Consider the following 27,286-nt stretch of genomic DNA (forward strand, 5'->3'; position numbering starts at 1 on the left):
TATCATCTGTTCAAACCTGAGGCTAAACTGGATGCAGTTGAATTGTCCATCAGTGAGCAGACACACCTTAAAGAAACATGCATGCATGTGACAGGGACATAGTTATAAAGCACGGTGAGGGGGGGAGGGGGGGGGGGGGAAGCGATGGGTGTGTCTTCGCTAGAAGACATTTAAGGCTTGTGGTTTCATCCGCAGTGGGATTTCAGCACACAGCAGGAACAGCTTCGGTGCACTGATGGCTCGCCTCTCCTTCTCAGCAGTGGGCCTCCTGTCAGTGCTGGCTTTGGTCAGTATTCACCCTGAAACTACACACATCTCTCACCTTGACACACTGTACCTTGGTTTATTGTTGAAGGGGATTCATTCTAACTTCGTACACTTAAGTAGATATGATACATGTCTACATTATAATTATTATTAAATTAAGCAGCCTGCTTGTGTACAGTAAGCCAGGTACTGACAGACAAACACAGATCATGATTTCACCGCTGATTTGTGTCTGTGGGAATGCATGAACGTTCTGGAAGAGAAACGTTGGCACTGTAGCAAAAAACATTTTCTAGGGTGTTATTCGTGGGACATTAGTGTTGCGACATTTAAAATTCTGATATGAGTTTACAAGCACACGAAGAGTTTTTATTAGGGGCTTGTCTTTCTCTCTTTGACCTTTTCTCTGTTAATTACCACCTCTTTCTAGTCTTGTAAGGCTTTCAGCAAAAATTACAAGAAACTATGGCCCATTTACAAACCGAGCCTTACGCTCCGTCTGTGGTCACACTTAAAGCTGAATGAGGGTCCCTTCTTTCAGGTGGAGGGTGTAAATACAGCAGCAAGCTTTGGGATAAACTCCCCTTTCTTTGGCAAAAATGTCTTACATTTCTGTAACAACGCTTTATAATCGGCATCAATCAGATACAAAATAATGAATAATAATTATGATCTCCAAACTACAAGTTGCATTTCTTTTTTTGTAAAGATCTTTTTTTTTCAGAATCCGGTTTATTGCCAGGTATGTTTACACATACAGGGAGTTTGCTTTGGTATCTGGTGGTGCAAACTTAAAACATCTAAAAAAACAAGTTGCAATGTATTTAAAAAAAATTATATTATTAAATATATATAAGGATAATAAAAAATAAGTATTTTTAAGAAACAATTTAGCATCAGAAAAGGATGCTAAAGACAAGTATTTACACCATATTTAAATTGAACTATACAAATAACCTTAAAAGGTAAAAAAATACAAAAACAAACACTTAAGACAACGAGTATGGAAAACTACAGTGTATTATATTCTAAAGTGGAGGGCTGTGCAGACGTGTGCAAAAAGTGGTCAGAGTACAAAAAAAAGTACATGGTGTGCATTAATGTAATGCATAATGTTTTTCGGGTGGATAAGAGGTCAGTGTCAGTGTGGGTCCCGGGCCTTGTTGATGATCCATAAATCTGATGTTTACGGATTGCTTGTTTTTTGATAAACTAGTTCAATGCCGTTGATCACGGCATTGAACTAGTTTATCATTAACGACTAATGTCATTAAATCAGGAGGTGCACAGTTGTCTATCGTTGGCGTAGCTATACAAATTATCTTTTGTTCTCTCACATAGAGACTGAACACAGGTGTACAAAGTATTTCCAGAACATTCCAACCTGTATTGTGTAATCGCTCATGTGTAAAGTCAGCTGTTTTTGGAATAACTCCAATTTAATCATATACACCCTGAGAAGTTCTTCTAAACATATCAGTACAGTAACTGCAGAAATCCACATATTGTTTTGAATGTTTTCACAGTTTGGGGAGAAATTGAAACATTGCATAATGTGTTTGGCAGGTGGCGGAATGTGAATAGGAAAAGGGTTGTTGGGCATTACAAATAATGTTGTCCTTGTTTCAGACCTCGTTTTTGCTGACTATACGAAGAGTTTTGACAGTTTCATTTTCGCCTGTTAACGGAGAAAAAACTGGAAAGCCTATTCAATTTACGTCTGCTGTTTGCTTTCAGGTGCTCAGTGCTGAGGCAAGAGGGACAAGGCCAAATATCCTGATGAGGAAGAAGAGGTGGTGGATCCCTCCTCCTGTTCAGCTCATGGAAAACATTGACCACAGCAATAAGGAGTATATTGCCAAGGTTATTTTGCTTATTTTCATTGAAGTCTCATTTCGCAGAATTAGCATATTTAGGCATCTTAGTTTATCAAGGATGCTGGCAGAGTGCCCAAATAGATGAGCTTCAAAGTTAGAACAAATAAATAAATAACTGTTATCTGTCACGCCATTGATGCTGTGCTAATATGCCTGCAGCAAATCAACCTGTTTCAACTGGTTGGACTCCTCAGCTGTGCTGCTATAGAGGAATTTGGCCTTGTTCTGTAGTACAGGCTATTATTTAGCACAAAAGAAGTGCTGTTTCAACGGTGGTAATTTACCAAAAAACTCTGCAGAGATAAGAAACTGTGAAAGGCTTAAGAAAGTGTACCATAAGACTGTGGTCTGTGTGAGGGAAATTGTAAATGTATTAGTACAGATGTAGCAGCTTATTTAGGACAGTTTGAAACGCGAGGGTCGTGGTCGGCCCGTGAACGGCCCGTGAAAGGCCAGTGATGAAGAGCCTGCCCCCAGTCTGACTTGAGACCGCCCCCGTGATAAATAAATGTAATTATTGTGAAGCCAGCTGCAATGGATCATTGATCCACCAGGGGGTGCAGTGGGGTTCCACACTGGAGCTCATGTGAAATCAACTTCGATACAGTAAGCTGGATGTACAGTATGTCTGGTACTACTGTATAGCGGGTCTTTGTTAAGATCCATATGTCACGGATAGGATCATAGTCTGTGCTAAATAAGACATGTAATCATTTACAAAACATCACCATGTTGTTATTTAACAAAATAATGTTGTTTAGTCGAAAAAAACTAACGAGAGGAAATGCAGCCAGCTCTCGATTTTTAATCCTAATTTAATCATCATCTTCACCACGATCATTTATGTTTATGTTCGCCGAATTTACATGAAATCACTGACAAATATGAATATTCTGTATTCAACTTCATTAAAACGATCTTGATCCCTGGGTGTTATTTTTCCCCACAATGACCAAGTCGCTGCAAATGATCCCGCTTATTACATGGCCACATTCTCAACAAAGTAACGACATGACTCCCAATCTTAATTGAAATGCTTTTATGGATTTAGAAAATGTTTTTATTGATTTAAAAAATAGTTGTATTGATTTAAATTGACATGCATTCGCTAAGAGAAATAGTCACTAGACACTTGACACAGTGGCTTTTGGCAAAGCAGAAAAAGAACACTCAAACCGAGAGATGAGTTATTGTTATTACAACGTGACTTCACTATTATTTACTTAATAATACAATACACTATATAATATATGTGACCCGCTCTAACGAAATCAGTCGGAAGTCGCAACGGCTAATTTCAAAATAAACGTGGATTTGCGTAAAAAACAATTTTTTCGGGTTCGGGTGTTTTGTTTGATTTTAAATAAACAAAGTCTTGGCTTTCAGAATATGAAACTTTTATTTCCAAAATCACACGATAAATACATTTGTGAAGCTTGTAAAGGGAAGATGACAGGCACCTCTCACTCGCAATCTGCTCTTCCGCAGCGCCGCCCCCCTCCCTCCTGCTGAAATTATGAATGTAATGGCGCGTTTCCACTACACGGCCTCGCTCGGCCCCGCTCGGTATGGCTGGGCCTCGTTAGGACTGGCTCACTTTATGGCGCATTGCCATTACAGTTTAGGAACTGGGGTAGTATCTATAGTAACGCAGTGTAGGCGGAGCCGTGACGTGATCTTCAGAGAACCCCAGAAAAACAACACAGCCGTTAGCTGTTAGCCCTCAGAGCTCACAGCTCCTCATATATGTCCAGAAACTAGACAAAAGTTAAACAAGTACAAACCACAGACTGCCTGTGTCATGGTGAATACAGTCGCTGCTTTATTTATGTCTGTATAGGCCGTTGTTGTGAGTGTGGACAGTCGGAGCATATACTGCGTTAGCTTAGCCAATCTCCATTTAGAAAACAAGCATTTTAAAAGGTTTTTCCCCTGCCGTCTGTCTGCAGACTTGACAAAGCATTAATTCATGGTTTGTACTAACCGGTATCAGTATGTTGTTACTTCGGCATCATTTTGAAACGTGTATTACAATTAAATCACGGTCAAATATGTCCATCTTGTTGTAGTTGTAGCCCCCTTGCCAGCGATGCTCTCTCTAGTTTAGCATACTCAGCCCGACTCAGCCTCGTTGTCTCTGGTCCTAGACCCGCGATTTTATGAGGCCAGAAAAACTGTGAATTAGGACCCGCCGGCCGGTACTAGGCCAAGTGGAAACGAAACCAAAGACGGGCCGCTGACGTCACAGCCCTCTTAAACCGTGCTCCGCGCTGTAGTGGAAACGCGCCATAAGGCATATAGTAATCATAGATAACACGGCAGGGTCCGTTAGTTTGTTTTCATCTGATTTCAAATAAACAAAGTCTTGGCTTTCAGAATATTAAACTTGTTTCGGCAAATTTAGATGATAAATACAACTATGAAGCTTGTAACGGCATAATTACAAGCGGAGAACGGAGTAATTTAACGTTACAGCAGGCATAACAACAGCCGGTGTTTATTTTATTATTATATATAGTCGTTTTTCATTTGTTTTAAAGCTCAATAAGGAAGATTTAAACTTTAAAACACGTTGACCGGCGAAAAACTCTGCCCGGTTCCCTCGGCCCCCACCACGTTGAATAAACAGAAGGCTGCTTTTGTGGAGGAAGTTACAGCGCTACGTACAGGCTCGGCATATGCAGCTTTTTCCAGCGGTATCCATAAATCTCTTAATTTTGACCTCAAAGTGCACCAGATTGATGCATTTAACTTCAATATAAAGAAAAACATCTTCTGTTGTAACAACAATAACATTATAAATAGTAACATAGCTGAACATGGTATTGCACATTTAGCTTTCAGTGTTACTGACCTGAGATGTTTTTATTACATGAATTAAGGTGACTGAGGCTTTTTAACATAGACTTTTCAGTGTCCCACATTTTGCACAGAACTGTCCCACATTAGGAAATGCAGATTGTCTGAGACAACTTGGCACTAAGAGTAGGCTACTGTCTACCATTTCTTTTATGAGTGTAATATCTGCATTTTCTATTTTGGTTTGATTAGGACACATCCTGGGGATTGTGTTTACAAACATTGACCATACCGTTCACCATCCCCCACCCCCCTACTGTATGTTGATTTTTGACTTTGTTTGCCTACATGTAAATGGGTGGCATTTAGTACCTACCCCCCTCTGAGTGAATACCTGTTGACTTCACATCTTGTCACAAACCTTTTGGAAGACAAGACTGACCCAAGATACCTTGGTTTGAATTGGAGAAGGGCAATGGTTATCGATGGTGCTTTTAAAGCCTATTGTATACTAACTGTGTGATTTATATTGCTTTTCAAATGCATATAGGCCACTATTTACACTGCTCTTCCCGTCAAGAATATGAATAGAACTTAGTTAGATCGCTTCACATTGAGGGGAAGAGGCATTTTCCCATTGGTCCCAGTCCAGTTGGTTCTTTTCACCATTCTCCCATATGTTACAAATGGCGTTATGAAAATATTAGCAGCATAGATCTCAGGGCGATGCTGTCCCTTAAAAAAGCTGTCCTGATAAAAATGTTCCTCTCGCTCTGAGGAAACTGCCCTCGTGGGTTCATCAGGTGTGGCCGCCGACCCTGGAGTGACCACTGGCACTGGAATGACCGGTGGCAATGGTGTTTTTATTTATTTATTCATTTATTTAACAGGGACAGTGCACATTAATGAACATTTCTGTAAATGTGCCAGAGTTAGCCAAGAGGCTATTTTTCATCTGTAGTTAGTTAGATTTTAAAAGTCAATCTAAAACACATTTCATTTTAAACAAGTAAATACAATACATTTAAAACATGCAACATACATGACTGGGATACTTAAATAAAACAATTTAAAATACAGAACATTAAAACAAAACAAATAAAACAAAACAAAAGAACATGTTAAAACATGTTAAAACACAGGCAGTGGGTTGGTTGTAAGGAGCAGAAGATTGGGTCAGTGTTGGCAGAGCGTCTCCCCATCCCATTCAAATTCTTGACTGAAAGAGCCTACAGTACATGTAAATGGATAGCATTGCCTATATGCATTTGAAAATAATTAGTACCCCCCTCTGAGTGACTACGTGTTGAGTTCACATCTTGACTTTACTTCCTGATTTTTGGAGGACAAGACTAACCCAAAATACCTGTACATAGTGGAAAGTGAAATTGACATTGTCAAATTTAATAAAAATACAAAATAATATTCACATTTGGGAACCGATTGGAAACATAGGACTCAATCTTTTGCTTCACATTGAGGGGAAGAGGCATTTTCCCATTGGTCCCAGTCCAGTTGGTTCTTTTCACCATTCTCCCATATGTTACAAATGGCTGTCTAGCCCTGTTTGTTTTTTTGACCTTTCAGATGTTGTTGTATAGCCTCTGGAGCAGCAATGAAAGAGTTTTAAAAATGTTTACGTTTTGGTAAGTTTTTAGGGAAATGTTGTAATATTGCAACGTTGGCCTTAGGTGGGAGCAGAATTTCTGTATTTCTACTCACATTGTCTGAATAAATATATTGAACAACTAAGGGTTAATTTGCAGGATTGATTGCTTCCTTAGCCCTATATCAGTATATAGCATGAATAATAATCACACATCAGTCATATTTGTTATGAATAATCATTTATCATTTATTAAATAGTAAGTCGCTTTGGATAAAAGCGTCAGCTAAATGCAATTTACTCAGGATTTTTTTACCAAGTGTTTTTATTGCTCTTGGGGCATTAAAAACAAGATTTTAACTTTAGTTTTTTATATAATATCTGCATTTTCTCTTTTGAAAAACAAAGTCTTAGTTTGGCCATAGTTATTTAATATATAAAGACTATATATTATTGAATTACAAGATTAGATATACTTAATTTGATCTAAAATATTGATGTGTTCAAATGCTCTTTTAAACAAAACTGAAAGTCCATGAAAAGTTGTCTTCCTGTTTTTGTGAATGAAGCGCCATCTCCTGGTTAAATCCTGAAATTGAAAATCTGGCAACGCCCTCTTGGAAAATAGTGGGAGGGCTTAACATTCCTAGATACTGGTCTTTGGCAGGTCTTAGGCAGGTAACTGGCAGGTAGCAGGCAGGAAGCTGTAAGCTGGAGTCTGAAATAAGCTGCTCCATCTGTAAGTGAAGACACGTCTGCAGCAGTAATTTATGACTATATATTTTATAGGAATACTTGAATAGACTTTCTCCTGTAAGGAACTTTGGTAAAAAAACAAGGTTAAACTTAACGTCCTGCAACACAATAGTGGACTGCATTTTGAAATTCTGTTACAGTTTCAATCAACTCACTTTACTATTTAAGATTACATTAAGCTGGATATGAATGTTATTGTCCTGAATTAAATAATGCAAGATTCTTAATAGAACTCTGGTCTTAAAGCTTGGGTTGGCGTCTCCTTCATTGCAATGGCTGAAGATGTTATTTTGGTTCAAGAGTAGCCAAAACCATCACTTTAATCAAACACTAAATTAGCAATTGTACACAATTCCTTGAATCCTCTGTCTATGTTTTGTTGTCAGATTCGCTCTGATGCAAACGAACGTGAGATGGTGGAGTATTTTCTCTCTGGAAAGGGAGCTGACGAAGAGCCCTTCCATGTCTTTGTAGTGGACCGAAATACGGGGTTTGTACGCGTCACTGGTACTCTGGACCGGGAGACAATTCCAGTCTACAATGTAAGTCTTTCTTCAAATGGATTTAAATGAAAGACTGGAGACTAGAGAGAAAATAATACTCCAGTTGCTTCAGTCACAAAGCTTTACTGAATTTCAAAAAGCTTCCCCTCATGCATATTTGTGGATCTTGGGAACAAGATATTTTTTAAGTTTTGCGAGAGTAATTTGAAAATGATATTGATCAAACCATAACGATAACAATGTTACATACAGTATAAATGGAGTTAGCCAGTTGTTTTAAAAAGAGCGTGTTACTTGGCTTAAACTCATAAGTAAGGTGATATGGAAATTCTTTGAACATTGTAAAAAAGGAAGGCTACGGCACATCCCCATGCAGAAGAACATCTGCCTGATATTTGGGAATGGCATTGAAATAGATTTAACTGTGAAAAAAACTAAAAGTAAATGTTTTTTTCTTGTTTAAGGCTTCTCCGTACATAAGAAACGTTTTAGTTCAGCCAAAGCTTAAGTCACACTTGCCTAAGCTGACTGGCACCTCTTTCACACTGCTGCGCTTTTGTATTAAATATATTAAAACGTTTGGGTTGTTGTGGGGTATACTGTATGTGTAGGAGCCAAATTGCATGTGTAGTTATTGTTGATTATTGATATTTGTATCTTTATTTGTTTACACCACACACCATTGTGATTAGTCACTTCCGGCTATTGTCACGTGGGTGTGGTTTAGGGTATTTAGTCCACCTGTTGGCTGCCGGGCTGGTGTGATAGACAAAGAGGGTGAATTGGTTCTGATACCTTTTTTAGACTGTATGGTCTTGCTGTAATTGTTTGTTTATTTCAGTTATTAAATTGGATGGAACAACATCTTCAGTACACACAGCTCATTGGGAACAAGTCACAAATAAGAACCAAACTTAGCCTCAGAGCGACTTCATTCAATGGGAGTTTTGTCGCTACAGTATGTAAACAAGTGCGCTTTCCAAAATGGTCTTTTCTCACAGACAATAAAAGACACACACACAGAGACACACGTTTTGAGGTACCTATTCTCTCTCCTGGGTTACAGTCACAGTTTTAAACGTTTAGTTAATGTTGTAAATGGTAAAAAAACAAAAACCTGTATGTCAGCTCTGGTAAATCAAGGGGATTGAACAACGGCCTCCGATGTGAACGTTTGCGTTTTTTTAACCTCTCCCTCCACCTAGACCCCGTACACCCCCTTATATACCCCACCTTATTTAGAAATGTAAGGTTTGTTTGTCAAGTGGGTGTCTGTATTACATCTTAAAATATCAATAGTGAAATGTTTCTTCATGTTACTCATGCAGCTATTAGGGGCAGCTAAATACAGAAACGGATCGCTTGCAGATGAAAAGGTCACACTGACAGTTGAAGTCCTGGACCAGAATGACAACCCTCCTTATATTGAGGCCCAAGATGGATACATCCCAGAGTTTTGCAAAAAAGGTATTGTAACATTTTTAACACAATAACAGCCTGCTGCTGTGTGAGAATGATAGAGCGCCAGTATTAACCTCTAAAAAAGGTTTTTATTCAAATGTAACCAGAATAATATTTATTATTTAGTTCATTTATTAATAATTCAACAACCTAACAATAAGGCATCCAAAGGCAAACACTGTATGTGAATACTAGCTGTGAACAGATTCTCTGAAATGTTATGGTTTGTGCTATGATTTGCTGCAGGAAGCGTTGTTATGCAGATCCAAGGGAAAGATAAGGACAAACCTGGAACTGATAACAGTGAGATTGCCTACAGCATCGTGAGTCAGGAGCCCGCAGGCACCGGTCACATGTTTGCGATAGACAGTAAGACGGGCCAACTGTACGTCAAAGAGGAAACCCTGGACAGAGAGGTGAGGCTTCTGGTCATTGTATATCAAACACATCTCACATATGTTGCAGACTTTAGCGCAAACTAATGCTGAAAGTTTAAGATTGCTGTAGATTAGTTCAGTTCAGTGATCAGTTAAAAAAGTATATAATAATAATATTAACTTGGTAAGGAAATCAGGACCCTCCATGTATAAAGAAGGGGAGGCAGGTTTAAAAGTAAAAACATAGAGCATGCTTTATTGGCCCGGGTTTACATGGGCGGGTGAAGGGTCTCTGGAAGAGGGATTCGGGGGGAAGTGACCTGGAAACCTTGAAGGGTAGCTGGACATGGGCATGGGACCTCTGGCTTACACCATGGGATATGGGCTGGGGGAGGCCGAGGGATCTTAGGCAGGAGCCTGGGGAAGGTGTAGTAGCGGAGCTGGGGACCACAGGCGAGCCACCTGAGGGCGGAGGCCACAGCAGAGTTTGATTGAGCAGATAGCGGGAGAGTGATTTCTTACTTATGCCAGGGAGAACGAAATAACAGTGATTTAATAAAGTGTTTAATACATAATGTTCAATAAAGTGTTTAACCTGTTAAGCCCGAGAGACCCCGGTACCGGGGCACTGCCGCAACATCTTGCAGGAAACAGTGTCTGAGGGAAGAAACTCATCTAACTGATAATTTTTTTTTTTTTTTTTAAAAGAAAACCCACAATGCTAACACTGAGCCTCTAAATTAGCAACGAGCGAAAAATGCTAACAAATTACTGCACCGAAAATCACTCACAAAACCTTATTATTTATCTCTTCTCCACATCCATGACATCGATTCACATCGTGAGGTGACACAGAATCGATGGGTTATTATCACTGAATTATACGAATTCGCGACGTTATAAACAAAAACAGACATCAAAACAGGTGACGCTAGGTAGCTAAAAATGCTAACATTTTTACCGTGGCTCTGTAGTCTCTCCAAAGTGGTCTTCAATGGCATTAAAATGATAAAAACGCTGCTGAAGTTAATCCATAGGTTAATCCAATGTGTCTGTGTCCCTTTGAAATGATTTCTGATAATCCATAAGCATTAAAACTGCTTTTCCGTTTCCAGATGTCAGAGCTAGACTGTAGCTTCACTCTAATGCAAAATTACATGCGCAAAGCCCCCACCTTTTTGTTTCACAATGAGTGTGTGTGGGGGACTCCCCCTTCGATTCTATTGGCTCTAACGGTCAGAAAGAGGTGTCAACCATCAAAATCGACCAATGGGTTCCAGAGATATGAAAAGAAAACCATTTCCACCCAAATCACCTCAGAGGTGGAGTGTTTTTTGCTAAATCTCTCTAAAAAGGTCAAATGTCACTTGTTTTGCATCAATCTTGATACAGGGTACTTATTATATGTTGTACTTTGGATTCCTAAAGCTTTTAGTCTACTAACCCATCATCCAAGGGTAGTTTTCACTATAAGTAAAAAAAAATTTTTGGACGGACACTATAATTTCCAGTTTTTTACTATGTAAAATCTGAATTTTCTTTAAAATAAAAAACATCTATATTGATTCTGACTTTTCTACATCCAACTCACAGATGTATCATTACTTTGAGAAAAAAGATTATTAATTGAACCCTTTTAGAAGGGAAGATATGGTCATTTGTTCTGGGAATGTCATTTTCGAGCCTGAGACCTGAAAAACAGGCTCAGGGCTAAACAGGTTAATTAAGTGTGTAATGAAGCTGTAACTAGTGGCAAAGTCCTATTACGGTACCTGAAGCCACTAATACAAATAATAACGGAGGCTTAACCTTCACACCCCCTCAGAGTTGGAATTGGCCCACATAGTACACATTGATACCCGATTTTTCCACAGAACCGGCAAGCAACTAATATATTGTTTGAGTTTGATTAAATGGTGTTTGAGTTATCAGCTAACTAAACTCTTACATTTTTGGAGAGAAATTAAATTAAATCAAAAAAAGTTTGGCAGCAGCACTGTTTTGCCCTGAGGGACTTTCTCACCCTGCACAGTATGATCACATGTCATCAGATAACAGAAGAATGTGCCTCTTTTCCCTCCAACAGACTATTGACTTCTACAAACTGGTCATAGAGGGGACTGATATGGGAGGGCGACCCGGGGGGAAAACGGGGACAGGAACAGTGGAGATCAGACTCCTGGACATCAATGACAACCTCCCCACCCTGGAAAAATCTGAGGTACACACACACACACACACACACACACACACACACACACACACACACACACACACACACACACACACACACACACACACACACACACACACACACACACACACACACACACACACACACACCCCAACAGGATTAAAGAAGCATTTTTAAACGCATGGTTAACAGGGTAAAAGAAAACAAACAAAAACACGTTTACTTTGGGATGGTCATTTTGCCAATCCTATAACTTAAATGCTGTGCAGGTAAAAGCTGTTTGAGGGTTAGGAAGCAGTATCCTGCCAGAAATGCAGGGATTGATTGAAAAGCAAAGAACGGACATGACCAGAACATATGCCCGAGGGAAACAGGGGAATAATGACACCTGGTACAGGTTGGGGCGAAACTGGGAAATATCTTAGCTTATCTGTCGTTTGAGTAATGTTGTCGGTGTACTACCTTAAATTGGATTAATCTGTGTCTAAAACAGAAAGAGAAAGTGTGAATACATGAAACAATGTTTTTCCAGGCGCCCTCTGAGATAGAATCTCCAATATCCCCTTCCCATGCTTCTTTAGTTGTATCCCATGTGTGAGGGCAGCTATTCAGAATGATTGTACATGTTTTTGACACCGCCCCTTTATCGAAAGGATTCACATTAAGAACTGAATAAGCAAAATATTTAGAGCAGCGGCATTGGCATTGCAAGTGGGCCGCCAAAGTTTTCATTTCATACAGGTTAAAGACACAAACATGGACATAACAATAACATATAGGAGATTAAATTCCCATCTCAGACAAAAACAAAACAAAATCAGAAGAAATAAAGATACAGTCAGTAGGATCACTTCAACATTTCACAAATAGGTTGACAACCAAAAACCACCAAAAACACAACGGTAAGCATATTTATTGTTCCTTTAATCCCACTCTTCGTTAGAGCTCATTATTTCCCATTTCATGACGTGTTGAGCCACCCTTTATAATCTACTCTTCAAACACCTTAAATTAAGATTACTCCTTGATTGACTTTTAAAAATATGTATTTTAGCCAGAAGAATAGTTGTATTTATTAACTGTGTGCAGTCTTCATCTAAAAGCCCAAATAAAATATTAAAGGGTGTAAATGTAAATTCAATATTTGCCGCCAAATAATTTGCAAAATATTATGATTTGTGTGGAAACATTTTCATTATTACTATTTTTTTTATTCTAACCTCCTTTACTTTCTCTTTCTTGATCCTCCTTAGTCATTACAGTCCTTGACGGTCTGTTCTACTGGATTTACAACGTGTCACATGTTCTGAATTGACCAATCAGAACTTTATTTAGCCTCCGTATTACTATGGTTGAATGTGGGCCGTGAAAAAAAATGTGATTCTTAACCTGTTACGCACCTTCCGCCCGGTACCGGGCGGATAAACGCGTCATTTGCAGGAAACAACGTCTAAGGAATCTTAATATTGAATAAAACTATGAATGTGTTATATCCATGTAACGAGAAGAAACTCAGCTAACTGATCTTTTTAATTTTAATTTTCAAAAAAAAAACACAATGCTAGCACTCAGCCTCTGAATTAGCCACGTGCGAAAAAATGTAACCTAAAACGGCACTTAAACTCACTCATAACTCCCTTATTACTTATCCTAGATGCACAACCAACCACTGGTTTTTGGTGTCCTGGAGACACTGAATCTAGTGGTGCCCTCCTCAACACTCAGTGATAAACATTCGCGACGCTATAAACGAAAGCGTACATCATAACATGTGGAGCTAAGTAGCTAGAAACGCTAACATGGCTTACCTTGGTCAAAACTGGTCTTCAATGGCATTTAAACGATAAAAAAACGATACTGCAGTTAATCCATAGGTTCATCCTATGGATCTGTGTCCTCTTTGAAATGATTTCTGATAATCCATAAGCAATAAAACGGATTTTTAGTTTCCAAACTCCAGAAGGAGAAAATCTGCAAATCTAGTTTCAGTTCTAAACGCGCAGCCCCCACCTTTTCTCTTTACAATGAGTGTGTGTGTGGGCCTCCCCCTTCGATTCTATTGGCTCTAACGGTCAGAAAGGTGTGTCAACAATCCAAATTGACCAAGGGGGGCCAGAGATAGGTCAAATCCACCCAAATGACCCCAGAAGTGTTTTTTTTTTGGCTAAATCTCTCTAAAAGGTCAAATTTCACTTGTTTTGCATCAATCTTGATACAGGGTACTTATTATATGTTGTACTTTGGATTCCTAAAGCTTTTACTCTACTAACCCATCGTCCAAGGGTAGTTTTCACTATCTGTAAAAAATAATTTTTGGACGGACACTATAATTTACAGTTTTTTACTATGTAAAATCTGAATTTTCTTTAAAATAAAAAACATTTATATTGATTCTGACACTTCTACATCCAACTCACAGATGTAACCTTGCTTTGATAAAAGAAATTATTCATATAACCCTTTTAGAAGTTAAGTTGTAGTCATTTGTTTTGGGCATGTCATTTTCGAGCCTGAAACATGAAAAACAGGCTCGGTGCTTAACAGGTTAAGTGGGCCCTGAGTTGAACAAAGTTGGGAACCGCTGCTTTGGAAGCTGGACATGGATATACTGGAAAAAGTGCACCTATCTAGATCATTCTTGGTATGTTCCAAGATAGATTTGTAATTTTACCTAAAAAGAGCCTTAACTGAAACCGCTATCTCAATACCCAAGTAAGTACATTTGTCATTTTCAATCCTAAAGAGCAGATGATCATAATTCTCCTGTCCTTTTGAGGAATAACTGGAGATTTTGACAAATGTATGTTGTACCCTGAAATGCTCCCAAATCTCCGTAATAAGGAGAGAAGAAATAGCATGCTTTCTATTGGGTCTAATATTTGCAAAAGCAGGTAATCCGCGCATAGAGATGTTTTATGAATCATGTCACCTCCGGAAAAACCCCTTAATCCTGTTGTCCAATCTGATAGCAATCCCTAATTCAAGATTCAAAGGTTTTAATGTCATATGCACATAAGTTACAGTGTAGAAATAGCAGTACAAATCTTATGTCCCAAGCTTCTCCAACAATGCAACATAGTTATATAAAACATATGAAATACGGTTATTACAGTGATAACTATATAGATAAATAAATAGTAAAATGACAACAGATGAATGGTTATGGAGGCACTTAACAGAGCTCAGGCGTTTAGCAGTCTTATTGCCTGTGGGATAAAACTATCCCTGAGTCTGGTGGTTATAGTCCTGATGCTGCGGTATCACCTGCCAGACGGCAGCACAGTTTGTGGCTGGGGGTCTATTGTAATAGTAATAGGTTTCCTCGCACTTCGTGCTAGGACACCACTGGGTTTTGTTAAACGGAAAGACACAGAGCTGACATTAAGACTTTCGCACATACTATAGATCTTATGTTTTTAATCATGTTCTGTTTGCAGTACGATGGGGAAGTGGAGGAAAATGTTGCCAATGTAGTTGTGATGAGAATCAAAGCTCTGGATAAAGACCTTCCATACTCAGAAAACTGGCTGACTGTCTTCACAATCGCCACAGGAAATGAGGATAATCTGTTTTCAATTGAGACAGACAAGGAAACCAATGAGGGCGTCTTGAAGCTGATTAAGGTATTTATGTGACTTTAAAACCATTGTTCTTTATTTATCACACTTACTATAACTTTTGTTGAGTGGTGCCCTAAAATTAGCTTGCTGCTTCATATCATCTCTTGTCCTCTCTTTTTATCTACTCTACAATCCGGACCAAACAGCCTGTGGATTTTGAGGAACTCCAGAATCTTGAGCTTGGCCTGATCATTGAGAATGAAACTCCTTTTGTGGATGGTGATCCAATAGTAATGGATGTGGGCGTCCAGATTGGAGAGGGTAATCCTATGGCAACTGGAGGTGGAGGTGGAGGTGGAGGCGGCGGCGGAGGTGGAGGCGGAGGTGGAGGCGGAGGCGGAGTTGGCGGCGGAGGCGGAGGCGGAGGCGGAGTTGGCGGCGGAGGCGGAGGTGGAGCTGGTGGCGGAGGTGGATCTGGAGCTGGTGGCGGAGGTGGATCTGGAAGTGGAGGTGGAGGTGGAGGTGGAGGTGGATCTGGAAGTGGAGGTGGAGGTGGAGGTGGAGCGGGACCTGGTGTGGGACCTGGAGTGGGTCCTGCACCTGGGGTTAAGCCGGGTCGTGGGCCTGGAGGAGTTTATGTATCCAAGCAAGGTGTCAAACCAGGAACAAAGCCTAAGCCAAGTGCACCGGCAAAGAGCTATCCAATTAAGATAGCAGTGAAAAATGTTCCAGAGGGTCCAAAATTCAGACCCAAGACCAAGAATGTTCCTGTATCAGAAGATCCAAAGAAGGTACCTATAGATGGAGTGATCACAGTGTTTGCTGCTGTCGATCCAGACACAGGGCTACCAGCTGAAGACGTCACGTAAGTCATGCTGTAGGTAACAGCACTTTTAGGTTTAGGCACTAAGAGGTTGTACTTAGGCACTGATTGTAAAGTCATACTTAGGCCCTGATTTTGGTAACATTTAGCATGTTTACCATCGTAGTTCAGCAATTTATCATGCGCTAATTAGCGGTATCACAAATTAAAGCTGCTAGGAAGGGGGCGCAACTAGTTCAGTCTGTAGGGCACCAGCAGTGCGCCGAAAAACTGGCAGCCTGTTTGCTCGGAAACCTCTCCATAACAGTAAAATCGTAGTGTTTGCATTTGTATATATATGTAGTAATGTATAGTTCCTGTCCTGTGCCTGTGTATATTGTACTGTGTATACTTGCAGACGAGATGAGAGAGGCTAGTTCAAAGTACTGCATCTTTTACATGAAATGTTCAATAACTGTTTTGTCTCTAACTGTTACTTTAATCAAATAACTTATTTGGTTTACTGTATTAATACTTTTCTTAATTGTTTGAATTTTTTCCCTACAAATTTAATGTGATCCAGTTATGCCAAAGGCATAGATCCAGAGAACTGGTTTACCATCAATGAAGAAACAGCTGAGGTTAAACTCCGCAAAGCACCGGATAGAGAGTCACCTTTTGTGGTGAATGGTACCTACATTGCCACAGTTCTGGTCATCACCAATGGTAATCAAAAATATTTATTTTATAATTCTTTTTTTTTGGCTTCTTGATTCATTTCTGTTTGATCACGCTCTGCCTACCCTGCTGAAGGACACTAAATAATACAATCGTTTTCTTTGGATATTAAGTTAATTAACACTACAAACCGGTAATTTATTACCCCACAGCATTTTTCAAATATGTATAAAAATGGGATCATTTATCAGCTAGAGAACTACAATCAGCTGTATGACGCTGCGCTAAAGTTTGGCAGGTTGTAATAGCATGGGCTCAAACTAGCAAGATTTGATAGATATGGACAGAGAACACCTCCCTCACCCATATTGGTTACAAATAATTGAAATGGTTAGTTTCTCGCCGGTTTCTAAGTGACTGAATTATGTAAGGGATAATGTGCAGCGATGATCAAGCTCCGTGATCACCCTGTTTGGCAAGGGTGTCCAAACTTTTTCACAGAGGGCCACATATAGAAAAATATACGAAGGGCTGGGCCACTCGCTAGAAGTGAGCTATATTGCCTCTGAAGTTCAATTATAAATGAGCAAAATCAAATGTAGGTAAGTTATGCTCTCCATTGACTTTATTACAAAAAGTGTTTAGCTCATTCCTTAAAACAGAAGCCTCAGATTGATTATAATAAGGGGAAACAGGAAGTGTATATAACAAGCTTGTTATGTAAATAAGTTATTGGGCTTTCTTATCAACCTAGATTTGTTCGAAAATGTTTCAAACTTTAATTGACTGAATTTATTGGAAAGGTGGGCTTATTAACACATGAATACTACTGTGTGATATATTTTTACATACATATTTAAGAAGCAAAATATAAGACAAGCACAGGTTTCATTTGTGGGCCATATTCCATTATACTTTTTGAATTTCTGAGAGCTGCTTCAAAATGGCCCGCGGGCCGCATTTGGCCCCCGGGCCGTAGTTTGGACACCCCTGCTGTATGGTGTTCTTTTTCCAATAATGACTGCCTTGCTGCACATATCCTTATTACACAGCCACATTATTTTATTGACGTGAAAATTATCGTATTGCTTCCGCTAAGAAAATAAAATTCTATTCAATGGCGCACCAATGGTTTAGGGTTCCACCAATGGCTGGAACTCCGACAACATCAAGTGAATTTAAAATGAAGGCAGCTCTGATTGATGTTTTCTGTGACTGTCCAAGTCTGTTCACAGTTCATTTTCCACAAACAAGTCCTGAAACACTATAGAGCCCATACCGTGTTCCTGTTAGTGTTTACTTCCTGTCTGTCTGCTTCTGTTGATTTATCTGACATCCAGCGCTCCGTCTTTTAACCTCTTTTCCTTTCTCTCTCAATCCTCCTTAGCAACGGTCGTTTTAGTGCTTAACAGTGGTCTGTTTTACTGTCATATTGACCTCTGAAATGTCCTAATTGACCAATCGAGAATTCAACTAAGCCATGTAATAATACTTTATAACACTTCATTAAAGAGCTTACAAACTGTTTGGCAAGTAAATGTTGATAAAGCTGGCAACGCTATGCAAAATAATAGCAATTACACTCTAAACTGAATAAAACAACACAAAATAAGGCAATGTGGAAGTGCCTTAGAGCAGGCAAAGCTACAATAGGTGGATTTTATAATTTGGTTTATTATTGTTTGTTGGTGTAACCCCCAGTTTAATGATTATGTATAAAATGTCATTCAACATTTTGATAGGTTATATAAACTGATGCAATTTTTAAGTTAATAAACCTTAAATAGTTATTTTGTTAAGTCCTACTTATTATAGGAGAAGTGAAGGGAAATTTAACAACTTAACCTTATCGAGAATGACATTTCTTGGTAAAAAGGACACCCGCGTTTTTTAAGAGTAATGAAATATTGGCGGGTTCTACTGTTAACATAGTTGCCAGAGGTAATTAAATGAACAACACAGATGCCAAAACTATTTTGTGACTCAACATGTGTCAGCAATGGAATGACAAGAAGCCCAGGGGCGAAAAACAAACCTAATTAAAAAACACTGGCAACATTACAAAAACACTATTTAACTTAGGGTTTATACTGGGACATTGTGGTAATATTGGGATGTGCCCAGTTTGTGTGCTGTTGGATTTACTAAACTGTTGTCATCCTCAGACATGCCATCAAAGACCGCTACAGGAACAATAGCCATTCAAGTCCTTGACTCCAACGACCACTGTCCCACTCTGACCACCACCCACAGCACCCAGTGCACTGATGAAACAACTGTCTATGTTACTGCATTTGATGAGGATGCTAATCCCAACGGGGCTCCATTCACATTCAGAGTCATACCTGATGGAACACGAGGCAGCTGGGACGTAGAAGTCGTCAATGGTAAGGAAATGTGAAAAGCAGCACGAGCCAGAAGCCAAAAACAGATTCCATCGTGGTCTATTCTTGTTTAATTTTTGTGATTATTTTATTTTTATCAAGCGCTTGTTACTGTGTAATTGTTGAAGATGTTGTTTAAATCAGGGGTTCCCAACCTTTATTGTGCCAAGGACCAGATACATTAAAAAAAAATCGCGGACCGGTTGTCAATTTTAACTGATTTTAATATTTACTCACCACCAGCAGGTAGCAACAGAGGCTAATTGTATGTAACAGCCTGAACAAATACTAGAACAATATGCATCCAAAACATATTAACAAAGTTTAAAAAATAACCGGTGTCGTTTTTTGGTTTTTCGGAAAACCAAAAAACCGACGTTATTCAGTTTTTTAACCAAAACGGGAAAACAGATAAATCAACGTTTTGGTTTTGTTTGTATGATTTACGGATAATCCAGTGAATTCTGGGAAAACGAGGAGAAGGTGCATTATGAAGGAGATGTCCGGTCGCCAGGGTGTGTTTGTGTGTGTGTGTGTGTGTGTGTGTGTGTGTGTGTGTGTGTGTGTGTGTGTGTGTGTGTGTGTGTGTGTGTGTGTGTGTGTGTGTGTGTGACACTGGCATTTGTTTTCAGAAGATATTATAATAGTGTTGTTCGTTCCGGTGCACTCCGACAGCATTTAGCACTACATCGAGATTAAGATTAAACTAATTTATTTTGGGAACAGCTGCATATATGGAGTTAGCCATATGTGTGTAAATTACTGTTCATAAACATTTGAAAACAAATGCCGGTGTCGGACAGACACAAACACACCGAACACACAGAGCTGAGCTGAGCAGAGCACATACACACACACATCATGCGCCTTGGTGACTGACAGGACATCTCCTTCATAAAACTAATAAAAGGGGGAGTAATCGGGCAGTTCGATGTGTGTAGAGATGTGTGTAGAGGTGTGTGTGGTTAACACGTAGCAGCCTGCAGTCACTCTTAAGCTGTTCTGATGAAGTTAAACACAGCGAATGCGGTGCGTAAAAAGGCACAGCTCTTTACGCGCTGGTGCTGCTCTTCTCAGAGGCGGAGTCCCACTGCCTCCTGATGTTGCAGCCATTTCACGAAGTGAAGGAGGTTTTCCTTCTATAAAACAGCTGCGGGCAGCAGATACCGTGAGAGTCCCGGACATTAATTCATAGATCAAGGCAGACTGGTTTACTTTCCTGTTTTGCCAATCCGGTGCTTATTAAACACTTTTTGAAAAAAATATTATGATAAAATATTTTTGATATATTTATAATTCTGCAAATATTACGATAAACTCACAGCTATTTCGCGGCCCGGCAGTAACACCGCCGCGGCCCGGTACCAGTCCGCGGACCGGGGGTTGGGAACCCCTGGTTTAAATTACCCTTACTGAGTTTTTCTTTAAATCTTAACGAAAATGTAACGAAAATAGGTTGAAAAAATGTCCCTGATATTTTCATTGTGTTTTATTGATTAAACTGCATTCAGTTAGAAATGTCACATTGGTATCACAGTATTTTTAGAGATATTTCTGAAGTTACGAGTAAAAGTAATAATGATAATACTGTGTTATTTGACAGTGCTTTGTCCTTTGTTGTCAACAGAGACCAGTGCCGCGCTTCACTTTCGTGATACGCTCTGGCCTGGCTTATATGAAGTTCAGGTGGAGGTGTTGGATGCTCAGGGTCTGTCATGCCCGACCAATGACATTTTTACCGTGGACGTTTGTACCTGTGTGGAAACAAATGACTGCAGGTTAAAGAGCTCAGTTGAAGAAGAAGGAGGAGAAGGAACATCTTCAACTGAGCTCTCTGCCCCAGCCATCGGCCTCCTGCTAACAGCAATGTGCTTATTCCTGTGTAAGTTGAGCTTTAACCAACGCCTACATTACATCTCATTAGGGATTATTATAGTGGCTTGATACCACTTTTTCATGTAACTAAGCTGTTATGAATAACACATTTGTATTCATACTTTTTGCTTAATCTGCCTTCTAAAATTCATCAGACTCAGTTATGCATTACAGCTGATCTAAAAACATATTTTTACACATACACCTTTCAGCTGATTTCTGGATTGGTCATTGTGCAAAAGTTTAAATCTGAGTATTGAACGAAACAAAGGAATTATAAGTGTAAAATACTTTACAGACTGAAACCAATGCAGAGTTTCAGATTAGTTCATCTCTACACATTATTACCACATAAAGACTAATCTCCAGTTTGCAACAAATATTTTACTTTTTTTAATTAATAATTTCTGTTTAGAGTGTAGCTACAGAACAAATAAAATGTTCTACAGGTAATTACTGCATTTCCAGCTATACTGTGATGATGTCAAACTTTAACTCAACGTAACTTGGCTTGACATTGAACTGAATGTTGTGCTTCTCTCTGCAGTTATTCCTCTTCTCATGCTGTTCTGTCAGTGTGGAGCAGAACCTTTTCCTGACAGTTTTCGTGACATGCCATGGGAGACCAAAGAACAACTCATATCTTACCACACTGAATGCAGAGGCGAGGATAAGGTTGGTTTGCAATATTGTTTTAGTTTTTATGGGAATAAAAGGATACATCAACTTCTTGTTTCTAGTTTATCAATACATAGAATCAGACATTATCCAGACATTTTTAATAAATTTAAATTAAAAACTGAAAATTAAAGATAATCTGTGATTTTATGGTTTGGACTCTCATTACGTTAAACCTATATGCTTTTTTGATACCACACTCAGATTGGAGAATTCAAACCATACATCATATGTATTGATAGGTAACATTGTCTTTCCTCTGTTCTTTTTTAGGAAGTACCACTTCATAGTATACCTGCCATGTTGGCTTCCCAAATGAAAGTGGGGGCAGCCCCAGGAACACACTTCAATGGCACTACTACACAAATCAGAGGAACTAACCAGACAACTACAATATATGATGAATATGAGCAGAATTATCAGGACACCAAGCAAAGTGGGATGGAGTTTGACAATACCAGCAGGTTTTCAAGAGAATGGTTCGACCATGTTGATAGCAGTGGTACAATCAACAGAAAAACACAGTATGCGGATATAGCCTTATCTGACGATTTCCTCAATGAATACTACTCACAGGTACTTTGTTAGACTTGCATACAGCTGTTTTTTCTAATTTAATCATATCTTCAAAGATTATTGACACCAGTGTCTGTGCTATTCCTTCACCTTAAACAGAAAGCGATGTGTGCTTTGCCTGCGAAGGACTGTTCTTTGGAGTATCATTTTATGGGCCAGGGTTCCTCTGCTGGATCGGTGGGCTGCCCCAGCCTTCTTGAGACTGACAACGACCTGCAATTCCTTGATGACCTTGGGCCAAAATTCAAGACTCTGTCTGACATCTGTTCCCCTCCTAAACCAAAACCCAAACCTTCCCTGACACACAACATAGTAGGGGCTGTTAAAACCACAGTTAATCTGGTTGAACCTGAGGTTAGGCCCAATGTTGAGCAAATGGTTGAAACAGAGCATACTGATGTCAACAAAGAGACAGTCATGTCATCTACTAACATCTCCAAATCATCCGTCAATACTGTAAGCACTGCCCATCAATACATGACACTTCCTAACTCTAAGGTTACTAACATCAGTCATTCCACCACTCTGCCCCCTCAAGCTCAATATTCTGCCACTCTGCCCCCTCAAGCTCATTATTCTGCCACTCTGCCCCCTCAAGCTCATACAGTTTTCATACAGCCGCAGCCAGTTTATTACAACACCAGCCCTGTACCACAGCCCATGCACTATGTAGTTCAACCACAGCTACAGAACATGGTAATGATGGTGGAGGGAGCCCATGGCTTTTATGTAGTGAGGGGAACCCAGAGTCCTTCTTCAGGACTCGTAATGAGTGGATCCCAAGGCTCTCCTCCTGGGCTAGTGATTCAGGGCATTGAGGGCCCAAAAAGCCCTGCCAGTCCAGTTAGCCCCACCTTCTTTCTACCTAGTAGTCCAGGTGTGTCTGCAGGCTCAGGCCCTGTAAAGGGTTGGAAAATTAAAGGGCCAAATCCTGATGGTAAATGTAAGCTGGTTAAGAACAAGAGTAGACCAGATGATGCAGGTGAGGTTGACCCAGGCTCATCTCAGGGCAATTTGCCCAGATGTGCAATCCTGGTAAAAGAGGCTGCTCCCCCTCAGGGGGTGTTAGACCTAGCAGCCCAGGGGAGTGTGTTGTGGCGATCCAGTACTCACACAACAGGAAAGAATGAAACAGAGAGGAATCAATGAAACACAAACACAGAAATAGTTGAGATTAATCATTATTATTTAGTTGCGCACCACCAAACAACAATGGGGAAACATTACCTTGCTTCAACAGCAACCAATCGCAGAAATGCTCCCACGAACAGAAAGATCTCATGTCCTTTATGCATGCAAAACACACACGAACATACACTTGAAACAGCATACGTGGCAGAGATGTTCCAACCTTATACAGTCATACATGTTGCAACCTCTGAGTTCTACATGATCCCAGAGTTCATGACCTTATTTAGCACCTACCACACATCCCAATGTATACAACTGCTGGTGAAAAGTTTCAGCTGGTTGCCTATATATGGGCCATTTTCCAGCAAACCAAATGAACAACACACATTCCACTATACTATAGCTTATTATAACCATGTGACATTAATGAATATAGCAGAAATACGCTGTAAGAAACATTCTGCTATAACAAGTGTGTATGGCATTCTGCCAGGACACGCTGTTGCAAAGAGGGGGGGTGCTGTTGCAGTAAATAGCAATTTGGGGCAAACATGGGTTGGGCAGCCAGGAGTGATGGGGTTAGTGCCGGTAACAGCTTTTGGAATTGGTGTCGGGAAACCAGGAATGGGAATGGCACATGTGAAACCAGAAGTCAGACAGGTTGGAATGTGGCAACCTGAGATGACTCAAGTTGGCATTAGGCAGGTCAGTACAAACCAGTACCAAGAAATTACGCAGTTGCAGCAAACAGCAGATACCAGTGGTATTCTAAAAGTATCAGGAATTAATTCACCAAAGGAAGACAAGACTACTGCAGTTGTAAATACCATAATTTCAGTTGAAACAGATAAAACCCAGCCATCAAACGAAGAGGTTTTGAAAAAGAAAGTGTTGAAGGATACGGCCCAGAACATGCATTATAATATAATTGAAGAAAAACATGATGAAATCACCTACACATCAATATGTGACAAAACATCAGAGGATGAAGAGCCTGGTAGGATGGTCCAAATTTTGCAATCTGACAAAGTGGCACGGAAAGTAGGTGGTCAAATTGATGATATTTTGCCCAATGATTTTGATATAATTACTGATGCTCCAACAAACACATTTACAGATATGGTTAATCAAACAAAAGAATCCAGTGAGCCACAACAAAATGCAGAGGAAGGAGAATCAGAACAGCAAGAATATAATTTTCCTGCTCAAGGTCTTTCAAATAAAGATATAACTCTAGTCACTCAAATGCCAACCACAGAAGTGTGCCAGCCAGGATCGCATGCCATTGATTTAGTTAATACAGAAAGAGAGAATATAGAGACATCAACAATTCCCCAAGCAGAGGAATGCTCTCCTACTTTAGACAATATCAACATTGTAGAAGATCAAATACAAGATATCACAGAAGTAAATGTGGGCAGGAGGGAAGATGCATCTTTGAAAGAAGAAGAATTTGAAGAAGGAAAAGCTGTTGATCTCACCATAGTTGAAGGTCCAGAGGACAAAAGTCAGGAAGTTGGTTCAGAAGACCAAATTGCCAGGGATCTGGAGGAGGATGTATTTTCAGTGGAGGAAGTTGTTTCAGACATAGAAACAGATCAGGCCATTGAAACCTCTGATAGTATTCAGGAAAACGTGAATATGGAGGAAATGACTACCAACACATGAAGACATTAAGACTGAGGAAGAGCAACTGTCATATTGTTATCGGGGACTCTGTATTATGGATGACAAATTGTTCGCAACTCTTTCAAATGAGTTTTCAGAAGTGACTCTGAAAGCGTCTATAGAAAGGTTTAACCTTGATCAAGAATCAGTGCCAGTTCCACAGTATGGTCACAATAAAGGGATTGTGATAGACAAACGTCATTCAAAGACAGATAGTGCTGATGCTGAAGCAATAACATCATCCCAAACGGTCAGCATTGTTTTTACGAGCCCACAATGTTGTTGAAGAAGAGCTGTCACCTGTACATCAAATCTCAGATGAAGACAGTGAAAAGGAAGATGCATTGAACCTAGTTAATCAAGTGGAGTATAAGCTCATCTCAGATGACAGTGTGATTGATGGAGGGAAAGAGGCACCATTCTTACAACAAAACAAATGTATTTTTTAATTCCAAGATGAAGAGAGTGAAAGAGATGCACCGGGTACAAGTTCTCACGTAGAGGAAGAAAAGAGGAAGTCAAAAAGCAGAGATGAAGCAGGTGGCAGCATTGTCCAAAGTGATTGAAACTCTAGAAATACCTTTTGAGGTTACTACACATAAAGTCTTGCAAGGGGTTGACTCTTCTCAAATAGAAGACATACCTTTTGACCGTGATTAGAGACACTATTGTGTTGGTTAATCATTAGTGATGGGTACTTACATCGAGAATTGATATGATATTGTTACATCTTCTGATCAAATTAGATTGTTCAGGGTGATAACAGGACAGGTTTCTATGTCCATAAGATTTTTGAATCTGGACAAGCATCTAAGGGTGAAACAGTTTAACGCATTCCTTTTAGAATTAAAAAGGGGGAGGTTGGGATCTACCTTTGGGGCAATGCAGAGGGTACTTTTAGGTGCCGGGTTCAGAACTTGGATGAGCCTCGATTTGAAACAGCCCATAGATGATAGATATTATAGATAGTTAGTATTATGGAAGGAAAGAGTGTGTTTTTGCTCATGAATTTGGTCGTCACCAATTGTTGGGGGCTTGGCTTGGTCAGAGTCCAAGGCTGTTTTTTCGGCCACAGTCCTGTTGGCTACATGTTTAACAGGGTCAGACAATTCAGAGTTGGGACCTGAGGCTTACATTCAGGCCTTATTTTAGGAAAGTGATCACAACAAAGTAATTGCTTGATACAGTATATTGTTGCTGCTTAACTGATGACAGGGAATGTCCCGTCAGGCCCTAACATCAGATTTTAGCTTTTTGTTGCAGTGGCAGAAAGTAGAGCAAATAACGTGTTAAGGCCAACACCCATTCAAAAATGTCACCACATATGCAAACTATGTGAGCCCAGACAATAGTAGTGTCTTGATAACCTGACCTAGATAGCTTGAACTAGCAATGATTTAAGTTATCTGTTGTAATTCCAATTGTTGATGTGCGTCAAAAATGTAAAAAAGCACCATCCATTTTACTATTGCATAACAGCCTTTATTATTTTTGTACTGATAGGGTAAGTAGGCTGTGTTTTTCCACAGTTTTAATCTTATTCACACACCTGCATTCTATACATTTATATACATTGTTTTAAAAATACTTAAAAAAACAGGCACCTCAGAAAAAACTTTCAAACACTTTTATTGCGACACTTTTGAATGACGGTGTGTGAATCAGAACCATAGCCTGTAAATATAATCATGCCAAAGAAGGTTGTTGAAAGTAACCTATCAGTGGAGGAAGATGGTGTTGTCTCTTGAAGCCCCGTCTACAAAGTCACATTTGTGCATCTGGAGCAGAAATGCTCCTTTATAACTGTTCTCTGTGAGCTCGTATCAAGTGCACCCACGTGGTTTTCATGTGCGTTTTCTTATAAATAAATACCTTCTCTTCCCTTTACTTTGTAAATACCTGCATAATGTATCTTTCTTTATCTTTCATCTTCACTATATAACCATGTTTTTTGTTAAAGCCATCTATTCTAAGATTCTTTGAGGTACTAACTACTAACAGAGGGTGTTCAACTGGTTGAAAAATAAGAAGAAATACTAATATTTATCTACAACTGAAAGACTATTAAAAGTATGTTGGTGAATGTAATCCTCT

General features: G+C 39.5%; 1 protein-coding gene across 1 annotated transcript; it reads left to right on the plus strand.

Moving 5' to 3' along the window:
* Positions 1-212: 212 nt before the first annotated feature.
* On the plus strand, positions 213-27,079 carry LOC117498751 (desmoglein-2-like). The gene is made up of 15 exons (XM_034150899.1): positions 213-286; positions 2,005-2,130; positions 7,692-7,847; positions 9,137-9,275; positions 9,516-9,685; positions 11,733-11,867; positions 15,278-15,463; positions 15,607-15,850; positions 15,947-16,265; positions 16,786-16,928; positions 19,046-19,267; positions 20,892-21,146; positions 21,687-21,814; positions 22,091-22,393; positions 22,493-27,079. The coding sequence occupies exons 1-15, from the start codon at positions 236-238 to the stop codon at positions 23,540-23,542; spliced, it is 3,627 nt and encodes a 1,208-aa protein (XP_034006790.1). The 5' UTR covers positions 213-235; the 3' UTR covers positions 23,543-27,079.
* The last annotated feature ends 207 nt before the right edge of the window (positions 27,080-27,286 follow it).

This window comes from Trematomus bernacchii, unplaced genomic scaffold (assembly GCF_902827165.1).
Source record: "Trematomus bernacchii unplaced genomic scaffold, fTreBer1.1, whole genome shotgun sequence".
NCBI classification, from domain to species: Eukaryota; Metazoa; Chordata; class Actinopteri; order Perciformes; family Nototheniidae; genus Trematomus; species Trematomus bernacchii.

Coding starts and splice junctions, on each gene's coding strand:
- LOC117498751 (XM_034150899.1), top strand. CDS start 236: ATGGCTCGCCTCTCCTTCTCAGCAGTGGGCCTCCTGTCAGTGCTGGCT. Junction 9,276..9,515: donor CCCAGAGTTTTGCAAAAAAG/GTATTGTAACAT, acceptor GATTTGCTGCAG/GAAGCGTTGTTATGCAGATC. Junction 16,266..16,785: donor CTACCAGCTGAAGACGTCAC/GTAAGTCATGCT, acceptor AATGTGATCCAG/TTATGCCAAAGGCATAGATC.